Source organism: Schistocerca nitens, chromosome 6 (genome assembly GCF_023898315.1).
Source record: "Schistocerca nitens isolate TAMUIC-IGC-003100 chromosome 6, iqSchNite1.1, whole genome shotgun sequence".
Taxonomy (NCBI): Eukaryota; Metazoa; Arthropoda; class Insecta; order Orthoptera; family Acrididae; genus Schistocerca; species Schistocerca nitens.
In genome coordinates, this window is record NC_064619.1 from 22,090,261 (window position 1) to 22,114,048 (window position 23,788).

At 42.1% G+C, this 23,788-nt stretch overlaps 1 protein-coding gene across 1 annotated transcript in view; it reads left to right on the forward strand.

Moving 5' to 3' along the window:
- The first annotated feature begins 251 nt into the window (after positions 1-251).
- Positions 252-23,788, forward strand: part of LOC126263698 (tafazzin) — a 32,089-nt gene continuing 8,552 nt past the window's right edge. Inside the window, exons 1-2 of the mRNA XM_049960830.1 lie at positions 252-691; positions 1,144-1,272. Coding sequence (XP_049816787.1) covers positions 577-691; positions 1,144-1,272 — 244 coding nt within the window. The 5' untranslated portion in view covers positions 252-576. The remainder of the gene's footprint in view (positions 692-1,143; positions 1,273-23,788) is intronic.

Here is a 23,788-nt window from a genome sequence, read left to right on the forward strand (position 1 = left end):
AAACGAGTTCTACAGGTGCTCCTTTGACGCAAATCATCGCTGCCGCGCTCACCAGACGGGAATATGCAACGCTATCTATGATATTGCAGTGGAAGCTCTTCGAGCACATGGAGTAAATCAGGCTAGCCAACTGGTCGACGAGTTTGAGTTTAAAAACAGATGAACAACTTTGTATACAGTTAGACCAGCAATCAGAGAGATTGATCAATAAACAGCCTTGTATAAATACATAGTATTACTTGACACTTCGCTCTCTGTATTTATAGGTTACTAATAAACTACTGGTGTTTGGCATATTGGTTAATTTGTCTTCAGTGATGCTTTTCGAAAACCAGTATGGTGCCCCTTTGAGGAAATATTGTTGTTTTGTTGCCTTAAATGATTGAACAGTAAACATTTCGTGAAGCGTATTGGGTGCAACTCCGAAGTGTATGGAACAATCCATTACAATGTACGCAGTGATACCACAGTCTCATACGTCGCTAGCTTGCAGCTTCAGGGTTCAGATGATCTTTGGTATTGTAATGTATTGGATGATGATAATGTGTTTTGGGTGTGAACAAAGTGTTAGGGAGGATGTGTTGTGATGTAGATTGGGTATTTCCAGCACTAAGGAAACCTTCTCGTCTGTGGAATGTTGCTAGTACCGTCACACTTTCTGCTGTTGGAATGTTCAGTAAATTAATTACAGGTTAGTTTCACCAGAAGCAATAACATGACTTTATGTTTTTTGTAGTCATCACTATGAATAAAAGTGGACATTTACGTCATGGTGACAGATTAGTATATAATAATTGTACTTTAAAAGTGAGGATGTTTTGTGAACGTTGCATGTGTGGATTTGTAGCATTGTGGACTGTCAGAACAAGTTGTACATAAACTACGACCCTTGGGCCGTTTCTGGGACGACAGATTGGCGAGAGACTTGAACATATCTTCTTTTTTTTTATTTTCCTCCAAAGCATTTGTTCTGTGTGCTCTTAACACGAAATTATTATTGTGTGTACTGTTAATTCATTAAGTATGAAGGCATTCTACGTTCACTATTTGCTATAGCATTTTATGTCTTTATTATAAGTTAATAAACAACTAAGTACTGCAATTATACCATAGCTTATGTAATCAGTCTGATGATATTTTCAGAATGGCTGAACACCACAAAGGTCTACAACCGTGACATCTTGATTCACGCACTAGAGAACAGACCACCCACTGTACCACTGATAACAGTTTCAAATCACTATTCCTGCTTTGATGATCCAGGCTTATGGGGTGCGTATAGTCTTTAAAAGACTTCTTTTTCAAAAATATTCATGTTTATCTATGTCAAAAAATGCATTGACTAATAAAACTGTCCATCCTTTTGAGCACTCTCGGAAAATCTTTTCATACTTCATATACGATGTCATGTATGAGGTAGGCTATGCACACTTGCTAGGAAATGTTGGCCTTTAGACTTCTATGAACCTGATGACCATCCTTCGTTTAGATTTTTTGTTATGTACTGTAGTGATGTTTCATGTATATCCAATGAATTATACAAGTTGCTACATCAGCTACCACCACATGTTAATACTGGTGCAGTTGAGCATAATATGCATTTTCCACAAAAGGTTCGCCAGTCACATAATATTATGCCTTTAAATTTTCATGGTCATTATAACGCTATTGAAAGCTATGAATTCTCTTGGCGCTCTCAGTTGCGTTGTGTGCTGTTGTTTTATATATACTCTATTAAAGTAATTAATTAGCAATCTAGAAAGTGTGTTAAGTTATGCTTTATGCAGTTCTTTCCTGAGTTGTCCCTCTTGAAGTTAATTTAAAACTCAGAGACTTTGCAATTAAACAAATAGTCCCATAGAGTGAACCATAGTTTCAAAAAATAGAGGAAGAATGTAAGCTGCTTATTCAAGAAAAGAATGACTGTATTATTGTAACAGGCTAAAAGGCAAGTTTATGAATGTGATTTGCTATTTTGTTGTTTGATTCCCGACTGATAATCTTAATTTTTGACAAGTTGTTATTCGATCTTTTTGCTTCATTTGATCTCCTGCTTCCAAAATATGTACTATCTTCTGGCCAGAGGGAAGTTATTGTTTTAATGCAGAATGGAAGTGGTACTCATTGTGGCTTTAGTAATATGAGTTGACTCTTACATTTTCATGATAAATTGTGTGAACTTTTGAGTAGGGTACAATTAGTCTTCAGGACAGGATTCAAAATTAATATATTGATTGAAAACACTTAGGACTATTTCATGCACAGGAATACATTGATAAAAATTACAGAGGATGCAAAAGAAAGTAACCAATTTCAACTACTCGGATCTCTATACCTATCACCCATGCATTTCTTTGTATGAGGTTATGGAACCAACTTTGTGTATGTGTCTTGAAAATAGTTTCACAATCCTAAATACAAATGTTTTATGAACTTCCATTTGTGACTCCATAAGTATCAAAATGTACAATGTGAAATGAATTATCACTCCATGTAACCGAGGAGAGTAAAATATAACAGCCGTAAAGTTGTTGTGGTCTTCAGTCTAGAGACTGGTTTGATGCAGCTCTCTATACAACTCCATCCTGTGTAAGCTTCCTTATCTCCAAGTAACTACTGCATCCTACATCCTTCTGAATCTGTTTAGTGTATTCATCTCTTGGCCCTCCCCTATGATTTTTACCCTCCAATACTTAATTGGCGACCCCTTGATGCCTTAGAAAGTGTACTACCAACCGATCCTTTCTTCTAGTCAAGTTGAGCCACGAATTCCTCTTCTCCCCAATTCTATTAAGTACTTCCTCATTAGTTATGTGATCTACCCATCTAATCCTCAGCATTCTTCTTTAGCACCACATTTCGAAAGCTTCTATTCTCTACTTGTCTAAGCTATTTATTGTCCATGTTTCACGTCCATACATGGCTACACTCCATACAAAAACATGTAGAAAAGACTCTCCAACGCTTAAATCTATACTCAATGTTAACAAATTTCTCTTCTTCAGAAACACTTTCCTTGCCATTGCTAGTCTACATTTTATATCCTCCCTACTTCAACCATCATCAGTTATTTTGATCCCCAAATAGCAAAACACATCTACAACTTTAAGTGTCTCATTTCCTAATCTAATTCCCTCAGCATTGCCTGATTTAATTAGACTACATTCCATTAACCTCACTTTGCTTTTGTTGATGTTCATCTTATATCCTCCTTTCAAGACACTGTCCATTCCGTTCAACTGCTCTTCCAGGTCCTTGGCTGTCTGAGAGAATTACAATGTCATCAGCGAACCTCAAAGTTTTTATTTCTTCTCCATGGATTTCAATTCCTACTCCAAATTTTTCTTTTCTTTTCTTTACTGCTTGCTCAGTATACAGATTGAATAACATCAGGGATAGACTACAACCCTGTCTCAATCCCTTCCCAACCACTGCTTCCCTTTCATGCCCCTCGACTCTTATAACTGCCATCTGGTTTGTGTACATATTGTAAATAGCCCTTTTCTCCCTGTGTTTGACACCTGCCACCTTCAGAATTTGAAAGAGACTATTTCAGGCAACATTGTCAAAAGCTTTCTCTTTAAGTCTACCAATTCTAGGAACATAGGTTTGCCTTTCCTTAACCTATCTTCTAAGTCATAGGGTCAGTATTGCCTCAAGAGTTCCAACTTTCCTGTGGAATGCGAACTGATCTTCCCCAAGTTCGGCTTCTACCATTTTTTCTATTCATCTGTAAAGAATTCGTGTCAGTATTTTGCAGCCATGATTTATTAAGCTAATAGTTCAATAATTTTCACACCTGTCAACACCTGCTTTCTTTGGGATTGGAATTATTATATTCTTCTTGAAGTCTGAGGGTATTTCACCTGTCTCGTACATCTTGCTCACCAGATGGTAGAGTTTTGTCAGGGCTAGCTCTCCCAAGGCCGCCAGTAGTTCTAATGGAATGTTGTCTATTCCCGAGGCCTTGTTTTGACCTAGGTCTTTCAGTGCTCTGTCAAATTCTTCATCCAGTGTCATATCTTCCATTTCATCTTCATCTATGTTTTCTTCCATTTCCATAAAATTGTCCTCAAGTACATTGCCCTTCTATAGACCCTCTATATACTCCTTCCACCTTTCTGCTTTCCCTTCTTTGCTTAGAACTTGTTTTGCATCTGAGCTCTGTTTTCCAAAGGTCTCTCTAATGTTCCTAGTGAGATAAGCTTCTACATCCTATCATTTGTCCTCTAGCCGCCCCTGCTTAGCTATTTTGCACCTCCTGTCAATCTCATTTTTGAGACATTTGTATCCCTTTTTGCTTGCATCACTTACTGCATTTTTGTATTATCTCCTTTCAACTATATTCAATATCTCTTCTGTTAAGAAAGGATTTCTACTAGCCCTTGTCTTTTTACCTACTTGATCCTCTGCTGCCTTCACTATTTCATCTCTCAGAGCTACCCATTCTTCTTCTACTGTTTTTCTTTTTCCTGTTCCTGTCAATCATCCTCTAATGCTCTCTCTGAAACTCTCTACAACCTCTGGTTCTTTCAGTTTATCCAGGTCCCATCTCCTTAAATTCCCACCTTTTTGCAGTTTCTTCTGTTTTAATCTACAGTTCATAACCAATAGATTGTGGTCATTGTCCACACCTTATCCTGGAAATGTCTTACAATTTAAAACCTGATTCCTAAATCTCCCCCCCCCCCCCCCCATGAACCATGGACCTTGCCGTTGGTGGGGAGGCTTGCGTGCCTCAGCGATACAGATAGCCGTACCGTAGGTGCAACCACAACGGAGGGATACCTGTTGAGAGGCCAGACAAACGTGTGGGTCCTGAAGAGGGGCAGCAGCCTTTTCAGTAGTTGCAAGGGCAACAGTCTGGATGATTGACTTATCTGGCCTTGTAACAATAACCAAAACGGCCTTGCTGTGCTGGTACTGCGAACGGCTAAAAGCAAGGGGAAACTACGGCCGTAATTTTTCCCGAAGGCATGCAGCTTTACTGTATGATTAAATGATGATGGTGTCCTCTTGGGTAAAATATTCCGGAGGTAAAATAGTCCCCCATTCGGATCTCCGGGCGGGGACTACTCAAGAGGATGTCATTATCAGGAGAAAGAAAACGCGTTCTACGGATCAGAGCGTGGAATGTCAGATCCCTTAATCGGGCAGGTAGGTTAGAAAATTTAAAAAGGGAAATGGATAGGTTGAAGTTAGATATAGTGGGAATTAGTGAAGTTCGGTGGCAGGAGGAACAAGACTTCTGGTCAGGTGACTACAGGGTTATAAACACAAAATCAAATAGGGGTAATGCAGGAGTAGGTTTAATAATGAATAGGAAAATAGGAATGTGGGTAAGCTACTACAAACAGCATAGTGAACGCATTATTGTGGCCAAGATAGATACGAAGCCCACACCTACTACAGTAGTACAAGTTTATATGCCAACTAGCTCTGCAGATGACGAAGAAATTGAAGAAATGTATGATGAAATAAAATAAATTATTCAGGTAGTGAAGGGAGACGAAAATTTAATAGTCATGGGTGACTGGAATTCGAGTGTAGGAAAAGGGAGAGAAGGAAACATAGTAGGTGAATATGGATTGGGGCTAAGAAATGAAAGAGGAAGCCGCCTGGTAGAATTTTGCACAGAGCACAACATAATCATAGCTAACACTTGGTTTAAGAATCATGAAAGAAGGTTGTATACATGGAAGAACCCTGGAGATACTAAAAGGTATCAGTTAGATTATATAATAGTAAGACAGAGATTTAGGAACCAGGTTTTAAATTGTAAGACATTTCCAGGGGCAGATGTGGATTCTGACCACAATCTATTGGTTATGACCTGTAGATTAAAACTGAAGAAACTGCAAAAAGGTGGGAATTTAAGGAGATGGGACCTGGATAAACTGAAAGAACCAGAGGTTGTACAGAGTTTCATGGAGAGCATAAGGGAACAATTGACAGGAATGGGGGAAAGAAATACCCTAGAAGAAGAATGGGTAGCTTTGAGGGATGAAGTAGCGAAGGCAGCAGAGGATCAAGTAGGTAAAAAGACGAGGGCTAGTAGAAATCCTTGGGTAACAGAAGAAATATTGAATTTAATTGATGAAAGGAGAAAATATAAAAATGCAGTAAATGAAGCAGGCAAAAAGGAATACAAACGTCTCAAAAATGAGATCGACAGGAAGTGCAAAATGGCTAAGCAGGGATGGCTAGAGGACAAATGTAAGGATGTAGAGGCCTATCTCACTAGGGGTAAGATAGATACTGCCTACAGGAAAATAAAAGAGACCTTTGGAGATAAGAGAACGACTTGTATGAATATCAAGAGCTCAGATGGAAACCCAGTTCTAAGCAAAGAAGGGAAAGCAGAAAGGTGGAAGGAGTATATAGAGGGTCTATACAAGGGCGATGTACTTGAGGACAATATTATGAAAATGGAACAGGATGTAGATGAAGATGAAATGGGAGATACGATACTGCGTGAAGAGTTTGACAGAGCACTGAAAGACCTAAGTCGAAACAAGGTACCGGGAGTAGACAACATTCCATTGGAACTTGGGAGAGCCAGTCCTGACAAAAGTCTACCATCTGGTGAGCCAGATGTATGAAACAGGCGAAATACCCTCAGACTTCAAGAAGAATATAATAATTCCAATCCCAAAGAAAGCAGGTGTTGACAGATGTGAAAATTACCGAACTATCAGTTTAATAAGTCACAGCTGCAAAATACTAACACGAATTCTTTACAGACGAATGGAAAAACTAGTAAAGCCAACCTCGGGGAAGATCAGTTTGGATTCCGTAGAAACACTGGAACACGTGAGGCAATACTGACCTTACGACTTATCTTAGAAGAAAGATTAAGGAACGGCAAACCTACGTTTCTAGCATTTGTAGACTTAGAGAAAGCTTTTGACAATGTTGACTGGAATACTCTCTTTCAAATTCTAAAGGTGGCAGGGATAAAATACAGGGAGCGAAAGGCTATTTACAATTTTTACAGAAACCTGATGGCAGTTATAAGAGTCGAGGGGCATGAAAGGGAAGCAGTGGTTGGGAAAGGAGTGAGACAGGGTTGTAGCCTCTCCCCGATGTTATTCAATCTGTATATTGAGCAAGCAGTAAAGGAAACAAAAGAAAAATTCTGAGTAGGTATTAAAATCCATGGAGAAGAAATAAAAACTTTGAGGTTTGCCAATGACATTGTAATTCTGTCAGAGACAGCAAAGGACTTGGAAGAGCAGTTGAACGGAATGGACAGTGTCTTGAAACGAGGGTATAAGATGAGTATCAACAAAAGCAATACGAGGATAATGGAATGTAGTCGAGTTAACTTGGGTGATGCTGAGGTAATTAGATTAGGAAATGAGACATTTAAAGTAGTAAAGGAGTTTTGCTATTTGGGGAGCAAAATAACTGATGATGGCCGAAGTAGAGAGGATATAAAATGTAGACTGGCAATGGCAAGGAAAGTGTTTCTGAAGAAGAGAAATTTGTTAACATCGAGTATAGATTTAGGTGTCAGGAAGTCATTTCTGAAAGTATTTGTATGGATTATAGCCATGTATGGAAGTGAAACGTGGACGGTAAATAGTTTGGACAAGAAGAGAATAGAAGCTTTCGAAATGTGGTGCTACAGAAGAATGCTGAAGATTAGATGGGTAGATCACATAACTAATGAGGAAGTATTGAATAGGATTGGGGAGAAGAGAAGTTTGTGGCACAACTTGACCAGAAGAAGGGATCGGTTGGTAGGACATGTTCTGAGGCATCAAGGGATCACCAATTTAGTATTGGAGGGCAGCGTGGAGGGTAAAAATCGTAGAGGGAGACCAAGAGATGAATACACTAAGCAGATTCAGAAGGATGTAGGTTGCAGTAGGTACTGGGAGATGAAAAAGCTTGCACAGGATAGAGTAGCATGGAGGGCTGCATCAAACCAGTCTCAGGACTGAAGACCACAACAACAACAACAATCTTAAATCTCTGTCTTACCATTATATAATCTATCTGAAATGTTCCAGTATCTCCAGGCCTCTTCCATGCAAAGAAACTTCTTTCTTGATTCTTAAACCAAGTGTTAGCTATGATTAAGTTACACTCTGAGCAAAATTCTACCAGGCAGCTTCCTCTTTCATTCCTTACCCCCAGTCCATATTCACCTACTACTTTTCCTTCTCTTCCTTTTCCTACTATCAAATTCCAGTCTCCCATGACTATTAAATTTTCGTCTCCCTTCTTTATTTGAATAATTTCTTTTAGCCCCTCATACATTTCTTCAATCTCTTCGTCATCTGCGTAGCTCGTTGGCATATAAACTTGTACTTATGTGCAAGACGTGGGCTTCGTGTCTATCTTGGCTACAATAATGCGTTCACTATGCTGTTTGTAGTAGCTGACCCGCACTCCTATTGTTTTATTCATTATTAAGGCTACTACTGCATTACCCCTGTTTTATTTTGTATTTATAACCCTGTATTCACGTGACCAGAAGTCTTGTTCCTCCTGCCACCGAACTTCACTAATTCCCACTATATCTAACTTCAACCTATCTATTTCCCTTTTTAAATTTTCCAACCTACCTGCCCAATTAAGAGATCTGACATTCCACGCTCCGATCCGTAGGACACCAGTTTTCTTTCTCCTGCTACCCATAAAGTATGTAAAATAAATTAAATTGGCTTTTACATTCTTTGTAATTCTTATTAATGTATTCTTGTGCTTTAAACAGTTACAGCTCTTCCCAATTAAGATATTTACTTTGAATTGTGCTGTATATTAAATTGTGAATATGCGGCTGCCAAGACAATGATTTGAAATAGATACTGTTGACAAAACCGTAAGTCCCTCTTCCCTTTAGTCCCTTCCTATCTGTTCCTTCCATTCTTTGTTTCTAACTCCTACTTCTTCCATCAAATTCATTGCTACCGCATCCACGTAAAGACTCCACCATATTTATTTGCTACATCTTTGGTTTCCTTACATCATTCCAGTAATTTTGGAATCTTATACAAAAACACTTGGATGTCCTGCCACTGTTTTTCCAACTGAACTTATCAGTCACTAATTAAATCTTAGCCAACTGATGAGGAACTCTGGGCTAATCTGGAGTGGCATGGCATTCATTTTATTCGACGTGTGCAGAAGGGTTGCAAAAACCACCGCATCAATACTGGCGCCTTCATTCTGGCTTCTCCCAGAGAAGGTCAAGGTTATGTGCTACAGATGTGCCGTGAAGCCGTACATCCCTCCATGTATGTGTTGCTTTCGGTGCTTCAGTTTTGGGCATATGTCTTCCCGCTGTACGGCAGACCCTTTGTTTGGTGACTGTGGCCACCCATTCCATGAGGGAAGCCATTGTGTTCTGCTGCCTGTGTGTGTCAAGTGTGCTGACCGCCACTCCCCTCACACGCCGGATTGCCCGGCTTACAAGACAGAAAAGAAGATACAAGAATACAAGTCCCTGGATCGCCTGTCTTACACTAAGGCTTGCCGAAAGTATGAGACACTCCATCCGGTGTCACCATCTTCAACTTTTGCCTCTGATACTTCCTTTCCTCCTCCTCCTCCTCCTCCTCCTCCTCCTCCTCACCCCAGCCCCGCCCCACTCTCCCTTCCACCTCCCCTGCAGTTCCCGCGACCTCCAGTCAGGGAGTCACTCCCCCTCCCCGGCTGAAGAAGTGCCCCCCCCCCCTTCTTCAGCATCTGCTGGTGATCGGGCTCCCTCCCAGGAACCCTCTCCCTGACGTCTCACAGGCCAGAAACCTCTCACCACTACTCGGCCATGAGGCACACCATCTGTGCGCCCCAAGGTCGCCCGCTCTCTTTTGGTCCCCGATCTTGCAGACGCCTATACTCCCCCTGTGTCCTGCCCTCCTCCACCTCAGTAAGAGAAGACAAAGAAACTTAAATCCCATGACAAGGCACCTCCGGTGCTCCCCTGGAAGTGCCAACTCCCCTCTCGCAACCTGAGTCTGACATCTTTTTTATGGATATCACTCCATCCTTGTAGGTGACTATTACTGACAAAGTGGCCTGACCTCCTCCTAAGCTCCTTCATGCCTACCTCGGACTCACGCCACACGATCATCCAGTGGAACTGCAATGGATACTATTGTCACCTACCGGAAATGCAATGACTTGTCTCCTCTTATTCTGCATTCTGTCTTGTTCTCCAAGAAACCCATTTCCGTGATGACCACTCTCCAACTTTCCGTGGTTATCGGGCATTCTGTCAGAACCCTGCTGGCCCTGGGGTAGCCTGTGGTGGGGTCTGCACTTTGGTTCGCTCTGATGTTCTTAGTGACTGGAACCCCTATGTAGCACCTAGGAAGTGATAGTGGTAAGAGTGCAAACGACTTCGGCAATCACCCTTTGCAATGTCTACCTCCCTCCAGGTCAGCCACTTGATTATGATGCACTATCTACCTTAAACCAGCAACTCCCACACCCGTTTCTCCTCCTTGGGGATTTCAATGCCCACCATCCACTGTGGTGGATTGTCACTTCAGCGGGTTGGGGTATCCTAATCAACCAAATTATCATGAACTTCGATTTGTGTCATCTCAACAATAGTTCCCCAACCCACTTCAGTGCTGCTCATGGCACCTAAAATGCTCTAAAATGCATGCCTTAAGAGCTACGAGCACTTCTTCAATAGAAGAGATGTTTCACTCTACCAAAGATGAAGTAGTGCACATAGTTTTAAAGTATGCATTTTAGACCCTATGTTTACTAGACATTCTTTTCCTATTTTGTTCAATACTTCCTCGTCCCAAAAAAATGGAAAGCAAAGGCCTTCCAGTAGAAAAGATTTGTTCCATAATATCAAAGTTGAACAAGTGCTCTTACTACTTAAGGTATGTGTTTTAGAGCTCATGTTTACTAGACATTTATTGCTCATTGTGTTGTTTATTCTGATGGACAGTTGTTCCCCGCAAAACCACTAAGCACAGTAGGAAATTGGTTGTTGCATAGCATCGCAGTGGTCAGGCAAAAATTAAGTAGTCAGTGTACTACTCCACATACCAGTCATGTAGGGGTGAGTCAGAGAAGTTGCAGCTGATATAAGTGCAGTCAGAACCATCCATAGTAAAAATGGGGATGGAACATAGTGACCAGAAACTTTCTGTGGTATGTACCAAGGGAATACCACGCTCGTGAAGAGATTCATGGTAGCAGAGCTGCATAATGTCTGCTACAGGATTTCTTGTAGAAGCTCAGTGTAAAGAATGTGTTACTATGTGTTTGTCCCACAGTGGATGGTACTTAGTGATACTATCGACAGTTTCATTGCCCCTTAAGCCTTGATGCCCCTTTACCAATAGCATGGTGAGTTTCTTGTTGTGGTGCTAGAGCTGTGTCAAAATGATGATTGTATATTTATTAAAGCATTCAGCATATTTCAGTCCTAGTATTGCAGTGAGCTCCATTGTAAGGACCCAGGCTGCTGGAGAGAGTTGGAATTGACTACTATCTTATGTCTGTTCATCACAATATAATTTGCCAACACCATCTGAAGGACATGATCCATCTTTGTATAGATGTTCCCGTCCACTTAAAAAATCCTTTAACAGTTGCAAGTCCATATTAGGTTCAATGTATGGTGTGATACCATTTCTGTTTGATGACAATTACAAAATGTCATAAGATATTTGCTGATGACAGAAGTTTCCTTACAAACCAATGTCTACCTCTGAAACATGCCTTTGGCAATGCCCATATCCTCGTAAACAAAGGGTCGTGCGCAAATAGTGCGTGTTTAAGTAGATATTTGGAGCCAATATACTGTTGTCTGGGTTTTGAATGGCATTAGCTTTGAAAGGAAGAGCATTCAGAGGTTGACTGCAGAGTGCTCAAGCAGCATCTTATCACATTATACTGGCATCTGTCAAGCATTTGTAGGACAGAATCAGTGGCCAGCCATGGCAACTGCAACTGTAGCCCATATATGGCTGTGTTAATATACAAGCTTAAGACATACTCTTGAGTTGGCACCACCTAAAAACCTCCCATAATTGAATGCATAATATTAATTTCCTTACTTCATAAGTATGGACTAAGTGAGTTTCTGTTTGATATTGGGACAAAGGTATTTGAGAACTTGTTGGACCAGAATGTGAAAAGAACCCAATAACACCGTTCATGGTTCTTGTAATCTGTCACATTTAAATGCAAACGGAAATATGGGTGGTGATATTTCTAAGGAACTAAAACCCAACCATTCCTAAAACTTTTCTGTAGCAAGAGACATAAATCAAGCCCGTTTTATTCAGCAGCGTATTCTCCCATTGGTTGGTGAACCTTGCTCTAGCTCACAGTTGGGAAATGGCAATTAATTCAGATTGGACAGTTGGTTGGCTGTCATGCCCACAAAAAATGCTGTGCAGAAGCTGCAGCAGAGTTGGTATATGATGGCTGCTTTCAGAGGTGGCCGTGCCTCATATTGCATAAACCTGTGATGGAACTGGGATAGTATGTGCTGGGTGAGGGACTTGGGTAGGTCTTGCACCTGGATCTTCCACTGAGGATATGACCGGTGTGGCAAGGGGTTGAGAACAGGAGTGGCGTAGGGATGGACTAGTATTATGTAAGTATGGTGGGCGGCATAACACCATTTCAAGAGGGGTAGGAAGGATTGTTAATAGGATGACCCTTATTTCCGGGCACAGTACATACAAACATACATTAATGCTTGTTCCATAGATCATGAATACGAAATTTTGTAATGATGTGTATCATATCACTTTAACATAAGTTTTCTTTACACAAAATAATTATTTTAATTTTTTTATAGTTACTACTTCATATCTAAAAATTCATCTATTAAGTAGAAGGAGTTGTCATTCAGTAATTCTTTTAATTTGTTTTCTGCCAGGCTTTTAATGCTATTTGGAAAATTAACAAAGATTTTTGTGGCAGCATAATTCACCCCTTTCTGTGCAAAAGTCAGATTTAATCCAGACTAGTGAAGATCATCCTTTCTTCTAATGTTGTAACTATGCACTTCACTGTTATTTTTGAATTGGGATCGATTATTAATAACAAATTTTGTAAATGAATATATGTATTGCAAATATATTGTGAATATCCTGAGTTCCTTCAATAAATTTCTGCAAGGTGATCTTGGGTGGGCTCCAGCTATTACTATGATTACACACTTTTGTGCAATGAATACTTTTTCTCTTAATGTTGAATTACCCCAAAATATGATGCCGTATGAAAGCAGTGCAAAAATAGGCATAGTAGGCTAATTTACTGATATGTTTATCACCAAAGTTTGCAATAACCCTAATAGCATAAGTAACTGAACCTAACCATTTCAGCAGATCATCGATGTGTTTCTTCCAATTCAATATCTCATCAATGCATACACACAGAAATTTTGAATATTCTGCCTTAGCAACATACTTCTGTTCAAAGTATTATTTATCAATGGTGTTATGCCATTTACTGTTCAGAATTGTATATAGCCTACTGTGTTTTCTCAAACTGTAGTGGGAGTCCATTTACAGAGAACCACTTAATAATTTCCTGCAAGACATTATTTACAATTTCTTCAGTTGATTCTTGTTTGTTGGGTGTGGTTTCCATACTTCTATCATCAGCAAAAAGAACTAGCTTTGCATCTTCATGAATATAGAGTGGCAAGTCATTGACATATATTAAGAACAATAAGAGAACCAAGATTGGGACACCATTTTCGATACCTCCTCAGTTAGAGGACTCTGCTGGTTTTTGCAGACTATCTGTACTGTTAATTTCAACCTTCTGATAGTCAAAGCCCTGATGAAGGATCTGGTTCAGTTGTTCCTGTCTTGATGATAATGGGTGATGAAGGGATTGCTCCTTTGCAGCAGGTTCTTGCAGTTGGCAGGAGGATTAGGCATGTGGGAGTATATGGTGCACGAAATTTGTCTGTGTACTTGGTTTAGGGGATAGTGCTTGCCTTGGTGAGACTTTTGGCAAAGTGGGCGAGGCATTTCTCACAATTGTAGAAGCGCTGTCCACAGGTTAGAAGACTATAGGGAAGGTTTTTTTTGGTGTGTATGGGATGACAGATGTCAAAAAAATATACATTGTTGATGGATAGTAGGCTTGATATTGGCAGAAGTTGTAATGTAGACATTATGACATCATGATGGTTAAAATGAAATCATGATCAGACATTGTTAATGTTTACAGTTTCTTCTTCTTCTTAATTACACTCCTGGAAATGGAAAAAAGAACACATTGACACCGGTGTGTCAGACCCACCATACTTGCTCCGGACACTGCGAGAGGGCTGTACAAGCAATGATCACACGCACGGCACAGCGGACACACCAGGAACCGTGGTGTTGGCCGTCGAATGGCGCTAGCTGCGCAGCATTTGTGCACCGCCGCCGTCAGTGTCAGCCAGTTTTCCGTGGCATACGGAGCTCCATCGCAGTCTTTAACACTGGTAGCATGCCGCGACAGCGTGGACGTGAACCGTATGTGCAGTTGACGGACTTTGAGCGAGGGCGTATAGTGGGCATGCGGGAGGCCGGGTGGACGTACCGCCGAATTGCTCACCACGTGGGGCATGAGGTCTCCACAGTACATCGATGTTGTCGCCAGTGGTCGGCGGAAGGTGCACGTGCCCGTCGACCTGGGACCGGACCGCAGCGACGCACGGATGCACGCCAAGACCCTAGGATCCTACGCAGTGCTGTAGGGGACCGCACCGCCACTTCCCAGCAAATTAGGGACACTGTTGCTCCTGGGGTATCGGCGAGGACCATTCGCAACCGTCTCCATGAAGCTGGGCTACGGTCCCGCACACCGTTAGGCCGTCTTCCGCTCACGCCCCAACATCGTGCAGCCCGCCTCCAGTGGTGTCGCGACAGGCGTGAATGGAGGGACGAATGGAGACGTGTCGTCTTCAGCGATGAGAGTCGCTTCTGCCTTGGTTCCAATGAAGGTCGTATGCGCGTTTGGCGCCGTGCAGGTGAGCGCCACAATCAGGACTGCATACGACCGAGGCACACAGGGCCAACACCCGGCATCATGGTGTGGGGAGCGATCTCCTACACTGGCCGTACACCACTGGTGATCGTCGAGGGGACACTGAATAGTGCACGGTACATCCAAACCGTCATCGAACCCATCGTTCTACCATTCCTAGACCGGCAAGGGAACTTGCTGTTCCAACAGGACAATGCACGTCCGCATGTATCCCGTGCCACCCAACGTGCTCTAGAAGGTGTAAGTCAACTACCCTGGCCAGCAAGATCTCCGGATCTGTCCCCCATTGAGCATGTTTGGGACTGGATGAAGCGTCGTCTCACGCGGTCTGCACGTCCAGCACGAACGCTGGTCCAACTGAGGCGCCAGGTGGAAATGGCATGGCAAGCCGTTCCACAGGACTACATCCAGCATCTCTACGATCGTCTCCATGGGAGAATAGCAGCCTGCATTGCTGCGAAAGGTGGATATACACTGTACTAGTGCCGACATTGTGCATGCTCTGTTGCCTGTGTCTATGTGCCTGTGATTCTGTCAGTGTGATCATGTGATGTATCTGACCCCAGGAATGTGTCAATAAAGTTTCCCCTTCCTGGGACAATGAATTCACGGTGTTCTTATTTCAATTTCCAGGAATGTATTAATTAAAGCAACAGTTGCAGATACCATCAATGGACAATAATCTTACTTTGAAAGCAGACATATCCTTTTTTAAATTAATGGTTGCATTTTTAGTGAAAACTTTTTATAGTTCTGCTTTTCAGTTTTGTTTCTTTTCTTTCGATTTACTAGTTAAGACTGTAAAAGTACAAAATTCACAATAAAGACAAACCAAATGAAAGAGAAATTCAAAGCAAAATAAATCATTGCATCTACGTATTCATGAATTTGACACTCCCATTTCGTAAAGAAAAAAGCTTGTCCAAAAATGCAAGATTGTATAGTATGTATATAGGAGACCAGTGGAAAAATTTCTTTGTTTAAACCACTTTTACTGCTGATGTTTCTGAGAATAGATTCAACACTTGGTGTATGCTGTGATGGCATACACACTTCAGAGCACAGCAACCCCCATCTCTCTCTCTCTCTCTCTCTCTCTCTCTCTCTCTCTCTCTCTCGGAATGATTTGTGAGATCATCAAGAATTTGAATAGTCTTAGCAAGACTCTCCATCAGAAGAAATTCTTATCCTTAGTATAAGCTTTGTGAACTTATGTTCTTACACTGTGGATGGGTTAGCCATGCTAACAACGTACCTAAGTCAGTAACGTTGTTGGAATAGGAAAGCTTTGTGCCTGGATTATTATCATGGCAACAGATTACTTACCTCACCTGCTTTTAACAGCTACTTGGAGCTGGCGGGGGGGGGGGGGGGGGGATGTTCGGAGGAGGGATGATGTAAAACATCTTTGTAGAGACCACACATGACATTTAAACAAGTTCTGTCAGTTAATAAAGAAGTTATAACCACTAACATTAATTTCAGTGCTGACATAGTAGTAAGTGAATTTTGGATCCTTTCAGGGAACAGCATGGATTACAAAAGGGAACTCCTCTACTGGGGTGCATAATTGTAGACTTGAATATAGTTACATTGTTCATTTAAAATATAACCAAACATAATTGCTCTGTCCTTAGTTAAGGACAGCAATTTGGGCTACACAAAGTATCCTTTTGTTCCATTTGGTAAGTCTTAAATGTGTTCCATGCCAGTTAAATTTTCATGGGTATTGCTAGATAGTCTGTAGATAATACATTGCTGTTATTCTTCAGAAAGATTTCCTGTGTCCAGTTCAGAACCTGATGCATCAAATATGAAGATCATGTAAGATATATTGACAACATTTTGACCATGGCTGCTACTCAGCAACAGTACACTAGTTTCAGTATAGGATTAAACAGCCAACCGGTTGCACATAAACGGTAGGTACATTGACCTAGGTTTCGGGACCTTCTAGGGACGTCTTCATCAGAATAAATGTTGTTAAATTCTAGATTACATACATAGAAAATCAAGTGTGACAAAAAACACATTAACAAAGATGACAATTTTCATGAAGCACACAGGTTACTTATGTAAAATTATATTACTGAAAAGCAATAGTTAGAATTTGGAGCAGCTATGCTCAAGTCAAGTAAAGAGAGAGAGAGAGAGAGAGAGAGAGAGAGAGATTCTAGCCTTTGCCTTGTGTGCCTAGCTGGGAACAGCAGCAGACTGATTGGCCCATTGGCTTACATTGCTAGTTGCACTGCCTATCAGGTGAGGACAGTAAAGTGTATCCATTTGAAACATTGTAACAGAAATAAATGAAAAAAGTGACAGTAAATTTCAAAAACAAAATATTAAGAGAGGTTAATGTCTTTCTGAAAATACACAGTAGTCAAGCAGATTAGTAGAGCCTTTTAAAAATAAAATATTAAGAGAGGTTAATGTCTTTCTGAAAATACACAGTAGTCAAGCAGATTAATAGAGCCATCTGTTAAGCTTTACAGAAATTACTGTTACATAAAGGACAGAATCACATAGAAAAATTTTTACAAACAGTTGTACAATCCAGAAAATATGTGCATTAAGCAGCACATATGTATGAGATTAGAAGAAAATAATGTTTTGAAATTAGAAGCAGGGAAAATATAGTAACATATAGAAGAATCAAAATTCCTTGAGCAGTGGATTGAAACCATAGAAAAAGTTTTTCTTACACAGTTGTAACTGTTCATTGAGGATGAGGCCATCGTTCTTAGAAATATGCTTGAAAATCTCCAGCTCTTAAGAGTATATCGAGCCTATGACATTTCCTTTTTCTATGTGAAATGGAAATTTCTTCATTGCATTCCAGTTTGTGTCCGGAAATTAGCAGATGATCAGCAAAAGTGGAATTGTGTACATGAGTGCCTCTTTTTCCCAACAAATGTTGCTTGTACCGGACACTAAAAGACCTTCCAGTTTCTCCTGTATAATAAACAAAACACATATCACAAGCAGTGGCAGATACATATGGGGGCCGTGGCACCCCCCCCCTTCCCCCTCGTAGGGCCGCCCACATTGCCACCCGGCTGCCCCCACCTGTCAGTCCGCATGCTATTCGTTCATTTCTTTCATCAGTCGACTCGGCTAAATCGAGTTATCACGTAGTTGTACTTTCCTAGTAGCACGTGCATCCATGTCGTCATATTTTATACGTTTCTGTCTGACACATAGGGATCGACTTACTGGCTTAGCTCTGTTGATCACGCACCCTGACATTGTTTGTTTTCTTGACAATGTGGTTAACCAATTTGCCAGAAAGAATAGGTGCATAGAATTCATCATTTAAGGAAGAGAACCACATAAGATGGCATTGTCTTGTATATGTGTATAATCAGTTTAAATAGAACTTTCTTAAACTTTGCATGTGTCTTGATTATTTTTTATTATGGTAAAAGTAAAGTTAGCTGAAGATAACTTCAGCAGCTCATTCTTGAGGTTTTTCTGTATCCACCACTGATTACAAGTGATTTTATACACTCTTGAATTGTGCATTGGAGCAACTGTGGACTCGAGGTTGTGAATGAGATTTTTTTGCAACTTATTTTTCTTGGAAAAGGCAATTTTGAATCGATATTTTTTAATCAGAATTTTTTATGAAATAGGGCATAAAAATATAATCGAGAAAACATTTTTATACTCGTTACTGTCAGGAATAGCATTGCTGCCTAAAGTGGCCACTTTAGTGCCAGTTTTAACTTTTAAGATCTTGTCAACTAACACAGGACCATAGCCTTTATTAACTGCAATAGTTTTTATTTTGTTCATCTCTTCATTAAGCTTGTCAGGTGACAAAGGTATAGAGACTGCACGATGAATGGCTGAATGGAAAAATGCTTTCTTATTGGAATGAGGATCCACTGAACTAGCGGGCACAATTTGATATGTGTTAGTGGCTTTTTGAAAAATACCGAAAGTAAGTCTATCATACTGAATAGCAATACTTAGGTACAAATAAATAAGCTGATGGTCACTATTTTCCAACTCACAATTGAATCTAATTTTTTCCTGAGGGCTATTAAATATTTCAAACAAATGCTGAATTCCTTCCTGGGAACCACTGTGTATGATCAAAATGTCATCTACGTGCTGAGCATACGACAAAATACCAAGATCAGCAGCTGAAAAATTATTGAAGAATTTGTCTTCCAGCAAATTAATGAAAATATTAGCCAAGATGCCTCCCAGTGGGTTACCCATTATCAGGCCGATGGTATAATTTGCCATTGAAAGCAAGACAGTCGTATTTTACTGCTGTTCTTAGCAAACGAATTAAGTCAGTGATTTGTTCATCAGAAATATCTGTTTTGAAAGTACGTAAGTTTTTTTTCAGTGATGTCAATGGTTGTTTGAACAGATACGTTAGTATATAGGTTGGTAATATCACTTAAATCCAGGATTCAACTTTTCATCATCATCAGGCATTAATGGAAAAAGTTGATTGTGCAGTATCTGAGGTTTAGAAAGTTACAGCAGATACAGTTCAAACATCTTTAAAATCAGGCAAAAGAAATCCTCTCAGCTGTTTTTAATCAAATCTAGCAGGCTCAAGTCTTTCACAACTCATGGAGGATGTCCATCTGAAGTTTTGTTAGTATTTCTGTGCTGCACTCCCTCCCCTCCCCTGTCCACCTGTGCCTCAAATCCAGGAAAGGACTCTGTTGCCCAACAGATACCATAGCATGATACCACCTGTGTGGAAAAGATGTGAGAATGCATGGTGAATCACTTCACGACCTGACTCTTCTGGTCTAGGAAACTACCTAATTCCAGTTTGGTTTATCATTTAAGTCTAGTCTGGATGGGGATGGCAGTACAACAATATTTATATCTGTTATAATATGACAGTGTTTCCTGTAACTGTGTTATTGTCTTTGTCATACCGGATGAAATTACACACGTCATTACAATGGTGGATACTCTGGTTTACTCCAGGAGGAGAATGGATGGATACTATAACTCATTATAGTTCACTTTATTAAAAACTAGATAAGAAGAATTACGTAACTTTGTACTTCCTATTTCCATAGGAATGTCTTGAGTCTGTCACTTGGTAGAGACAAAATACAGGTCTCTTACTCTGAGTACATTTAACAATAACTTCCACATAGTATTCTGTCTAATACATTGATCACACAGCTAGCCTATTAGAAGACGATGCTGTTGTCTTATCCAATGTGCTGAGCAGTACTGTGTTTGGCTGTAAATAGAAGAGTCAATGCAGCAGTGTAGCAAAACGTTTCTGGGGGTGGCTAAGCCATTGTTGTTTGCTCTTCACTGCAGCTTGCAGCAACTCTTTTCCTGTGGTTGTGTTGCAAGGTAACAACCTTGCTTTGGATGACACCACGGTTTCCTTAGTCAGTTTGTAGTCAATTGTTTGTGGACAGCTTTCCTATATTTTGCTCGTCCTCAAGGTTTGTGACTGATAGTCAGTTGCAGCCGACAATTAAGTAACCAAATGATTGGTTTCAATTATTTGTTGGGAAAAGATATGTTTGTATAAATTTTAACCTTGTCTGCATCCTTTTACCAATAAACAAAATGAGAGACAGGTGCAATTCTTATAGTTTCTGATATTTGTTTTATGGACATAAGACCATGGTCCAATGCGTAATCCTCTGCCTAACATTTCATCTACCACTGCTAGAGAAATCACAAGAGGTGTCAACAAGTCATAAAACAGTTACAGTCTCAAACAAACTCAGTGATACTAACTGTTTGTGTGTGTCTATGCAACAGTTGGTTTGCTTCATCATCAGATGGATGCAGAAGATTTTGAAGTCCCACTGATGTATGTTATGGAGCTTGTAGTGGGGAGGAGTTGATGTTGTATGTTTTATTTAGTGCTTAGGCCCACTACTTGTCTAGTGCCCCCTCCGGGTCCGGGGTAAGAATAGGCCCGAGGTATTCCTGCCTGTCGTAAGAGGCGACTAAAAGGAGTTTCAACCATTTCGGCCTTCAATGTGATGGTCCCCATTGGGGTTTGACCTCCATTTTTCAAAATTCTACAGAAGTACGAGCCTTTTGGGGAAGGACACCTTACGTGGTGTATCACCGGTCCTCAGTGCACTAAGACCTTGGCACTCATCATCATAACTGCACCCACTATTCATCAATTTGGGCCTAAACACCTGATGGGTTGCACAAGCTACGCCCATAGTGCATCCCCATCTGCACCTAGATCATGATGGACTTTCCATGGCACCGGAAATCCAGCACGGTAGCCAGCCTGTTGTGGTGGGGTCGTCATGTACCCTCTAGGTTGTAGCCCCCTGACAACACAGGGATCATACTGCCAATATCTGAGCTGCGCCCTCCCCACGTAAGCCAAGGAGTAGATGCCCGTCTACCTGGGGCATCAGGACTCCCAGCAACGGTCATCCTGCCAGGTGGCCCTTGCTGAGGCTGGGTGGCGCCTGTGGGGAGAGCCCCTGGTCGGAGTGGGTGGTATCGGGGCGGACGTTTCGCAGATGAAACGTCAACATGCATCAGGTCACTCTGTGGCCGCGTCTTCTAAGAGGAAAGGTTCTGTCTCTGTCTGTGGTTCTGGTACTTCTGCCTTTCCCCCCTTGGCCACTCCCTGGGAGGAAGGACAGGCTCGCCGGCTTGGGGCGAAATACTTCCCCTGCTATTTAGTCTGTTCTCGGACCGATGGGGGGACGTTCGCCACCTCCAAGCCCATGTTCTTTGTACAGCATATCGAGGAAATCTTCGGAGAAATCGAGGCTCTTACTAAAATGCGTTCAGGGTCCATTCTCATAAAGACCACCTCCGCTACACAGTCGGTGGCACTCCAGGCATGTGACCCACTAGGGGACATCCCAGTGTCCATTGTCCCACATCTGGCACTCAATAGGACACAGGGGATTATTTTCCATCGGGACCTCCTGCTGCAATCTGATGAGGAGCTCAGGGCCAACCTGGAGCACCGTGGCGTGCATTTCGTCCGTGCATTTCGTCCGGCGAGTCCAGCACAGCCCCAAAGATCGTCACGTCGACACTGGGGCCTTTATCCTCGCCTTCGAGGGGGATGTTCTCCCGGAGAAGGTAAAGGTGATGTGGTACCGGTGCGATGTGCGACCTTACGTCCCGCGTCCTATGCGATGCTTTCGATGTTTAAGCTTCAGACACATGTCATCACAGTGTGAAGCTGAGCCCCTTTGTGGCAATTGTGGACGTCATCTTCGTGAGGGACATATATGCACCCCACCACCTCGGTGCGCCAATTGTCCTGGCCTCCACTTGCCTAGATCTTTCGACTGCCCCTCATATCAGAAGGAGAAGAAGATACAAGAATTGAAAACCTTGGACCATCTGTCTTATTCTGATGCCAGGAAGAAATATGACCGCCTCCATCCCGTGATGTTGACAACGTCGTTTGGTTTCGTCGTGTCCACTCCTTCCGCAGTATCCTCACCCCTATCCTGTCTCCACACCACCTCCTCACTCCATCCGGGGTCTATGCCTCCGCCTCCCAAATCCCTCCCTTCCAAATCCTCCTCCCTCGCGCCCCCTGCCCCCTCTGCCCCAGGGGCCACCCTTCCTCCTGCTGTCCGTATTACTCTTTCTGCCTTTACTTTTTCTGTTTGTACTGTCTACACTCCATCGTCATCCGCAGTTAGTCGGGCTGACATGATGCACCTGATTGCTCAGCTTCCTCCGCCGTTTTTATTGTTTGGTGACTTCAATGCCCATTATCCCCTTTGGGGTTCTCCTGCATCCTGTCACAGAGGCTCCCCCTTGGTGGATGTTTTTAACCATCTCAATCTTGTCTGCCTCAATACTGGGGCCCCGACTTTCCTCTCGGACTCTACTCATACGTACTTCCACTTGGACCTACCGAGTGAGGTGGCGCAGTGGTTAGCACACTGGACTCTCATTCGGGAGGACGACGGTTCAATCCCGTCTCCGGCCATCCTGATTTAGGTTTTCCGTGATTTCCCTAAATCGTTTCAGGCAAATGCCGGGATAGTTCCTTTGAAAGGGCACGGCCGATTTCCTTCCCAATCCTTCCCTAACCCGAGCTTGCGCTCCGTCTCTAATGACCTCGTTGTCGACGGGACGTTAAACACTAACCACCACAACCACCACCACCACCACTTGGACCTCTCGATCTGTTCTACCACTCTTGGCCATCGGTTTGAATGGTATGTCCTTTCTGACACCTATTCGAGCGACCATTTCCCCCGTGTCGTTCGTCTCCTGCACCACACCCCATCCCCACGTCCCTTGAGCTGGAACATACCGAAAGCTGACTGGGACTTTACTCCTCCCTGGCAACCTTTCCGGACCAAGATTTTCTCAGCTGTGACAGTCAGGTTGAATACCTCACGGCTGTTATCATCAATGTGGCCGAACGTTCCATTCCTCGTACTACCTTTTCTTCATGTCGCGTTTCAGTCCCCTGGTGGAATGAGGCTTGCAGAGACGCTATCCGTGCTCGACGACGTGCTTTACGCACCTTTCGCCGCCATTCTACGCTGGCGAATTGTATTACTTACAAACGACTCTGAGCACAATGTCATCGAGTCATCAGAGACAGCAAAAAAGCTTGTTGGGCCTCTTTCACAAGCTCCTTTAACGTTTTTACTCCCTCTTCTGTCGTCTGGGGTGAGGTACTTGTGGACCCTGTGGATGTCTCCAATGCCTTCGGCCACTTTTTCGCGAAGGTTTCAAGCTCCGCCCATTACCACCCTTCCTTCCACTCGCTGAGTCTGGATGATTATAATGCCCCCTTCACCATGCGGGAACTCAAACGTGCACTTGTACTGCCCCAGTC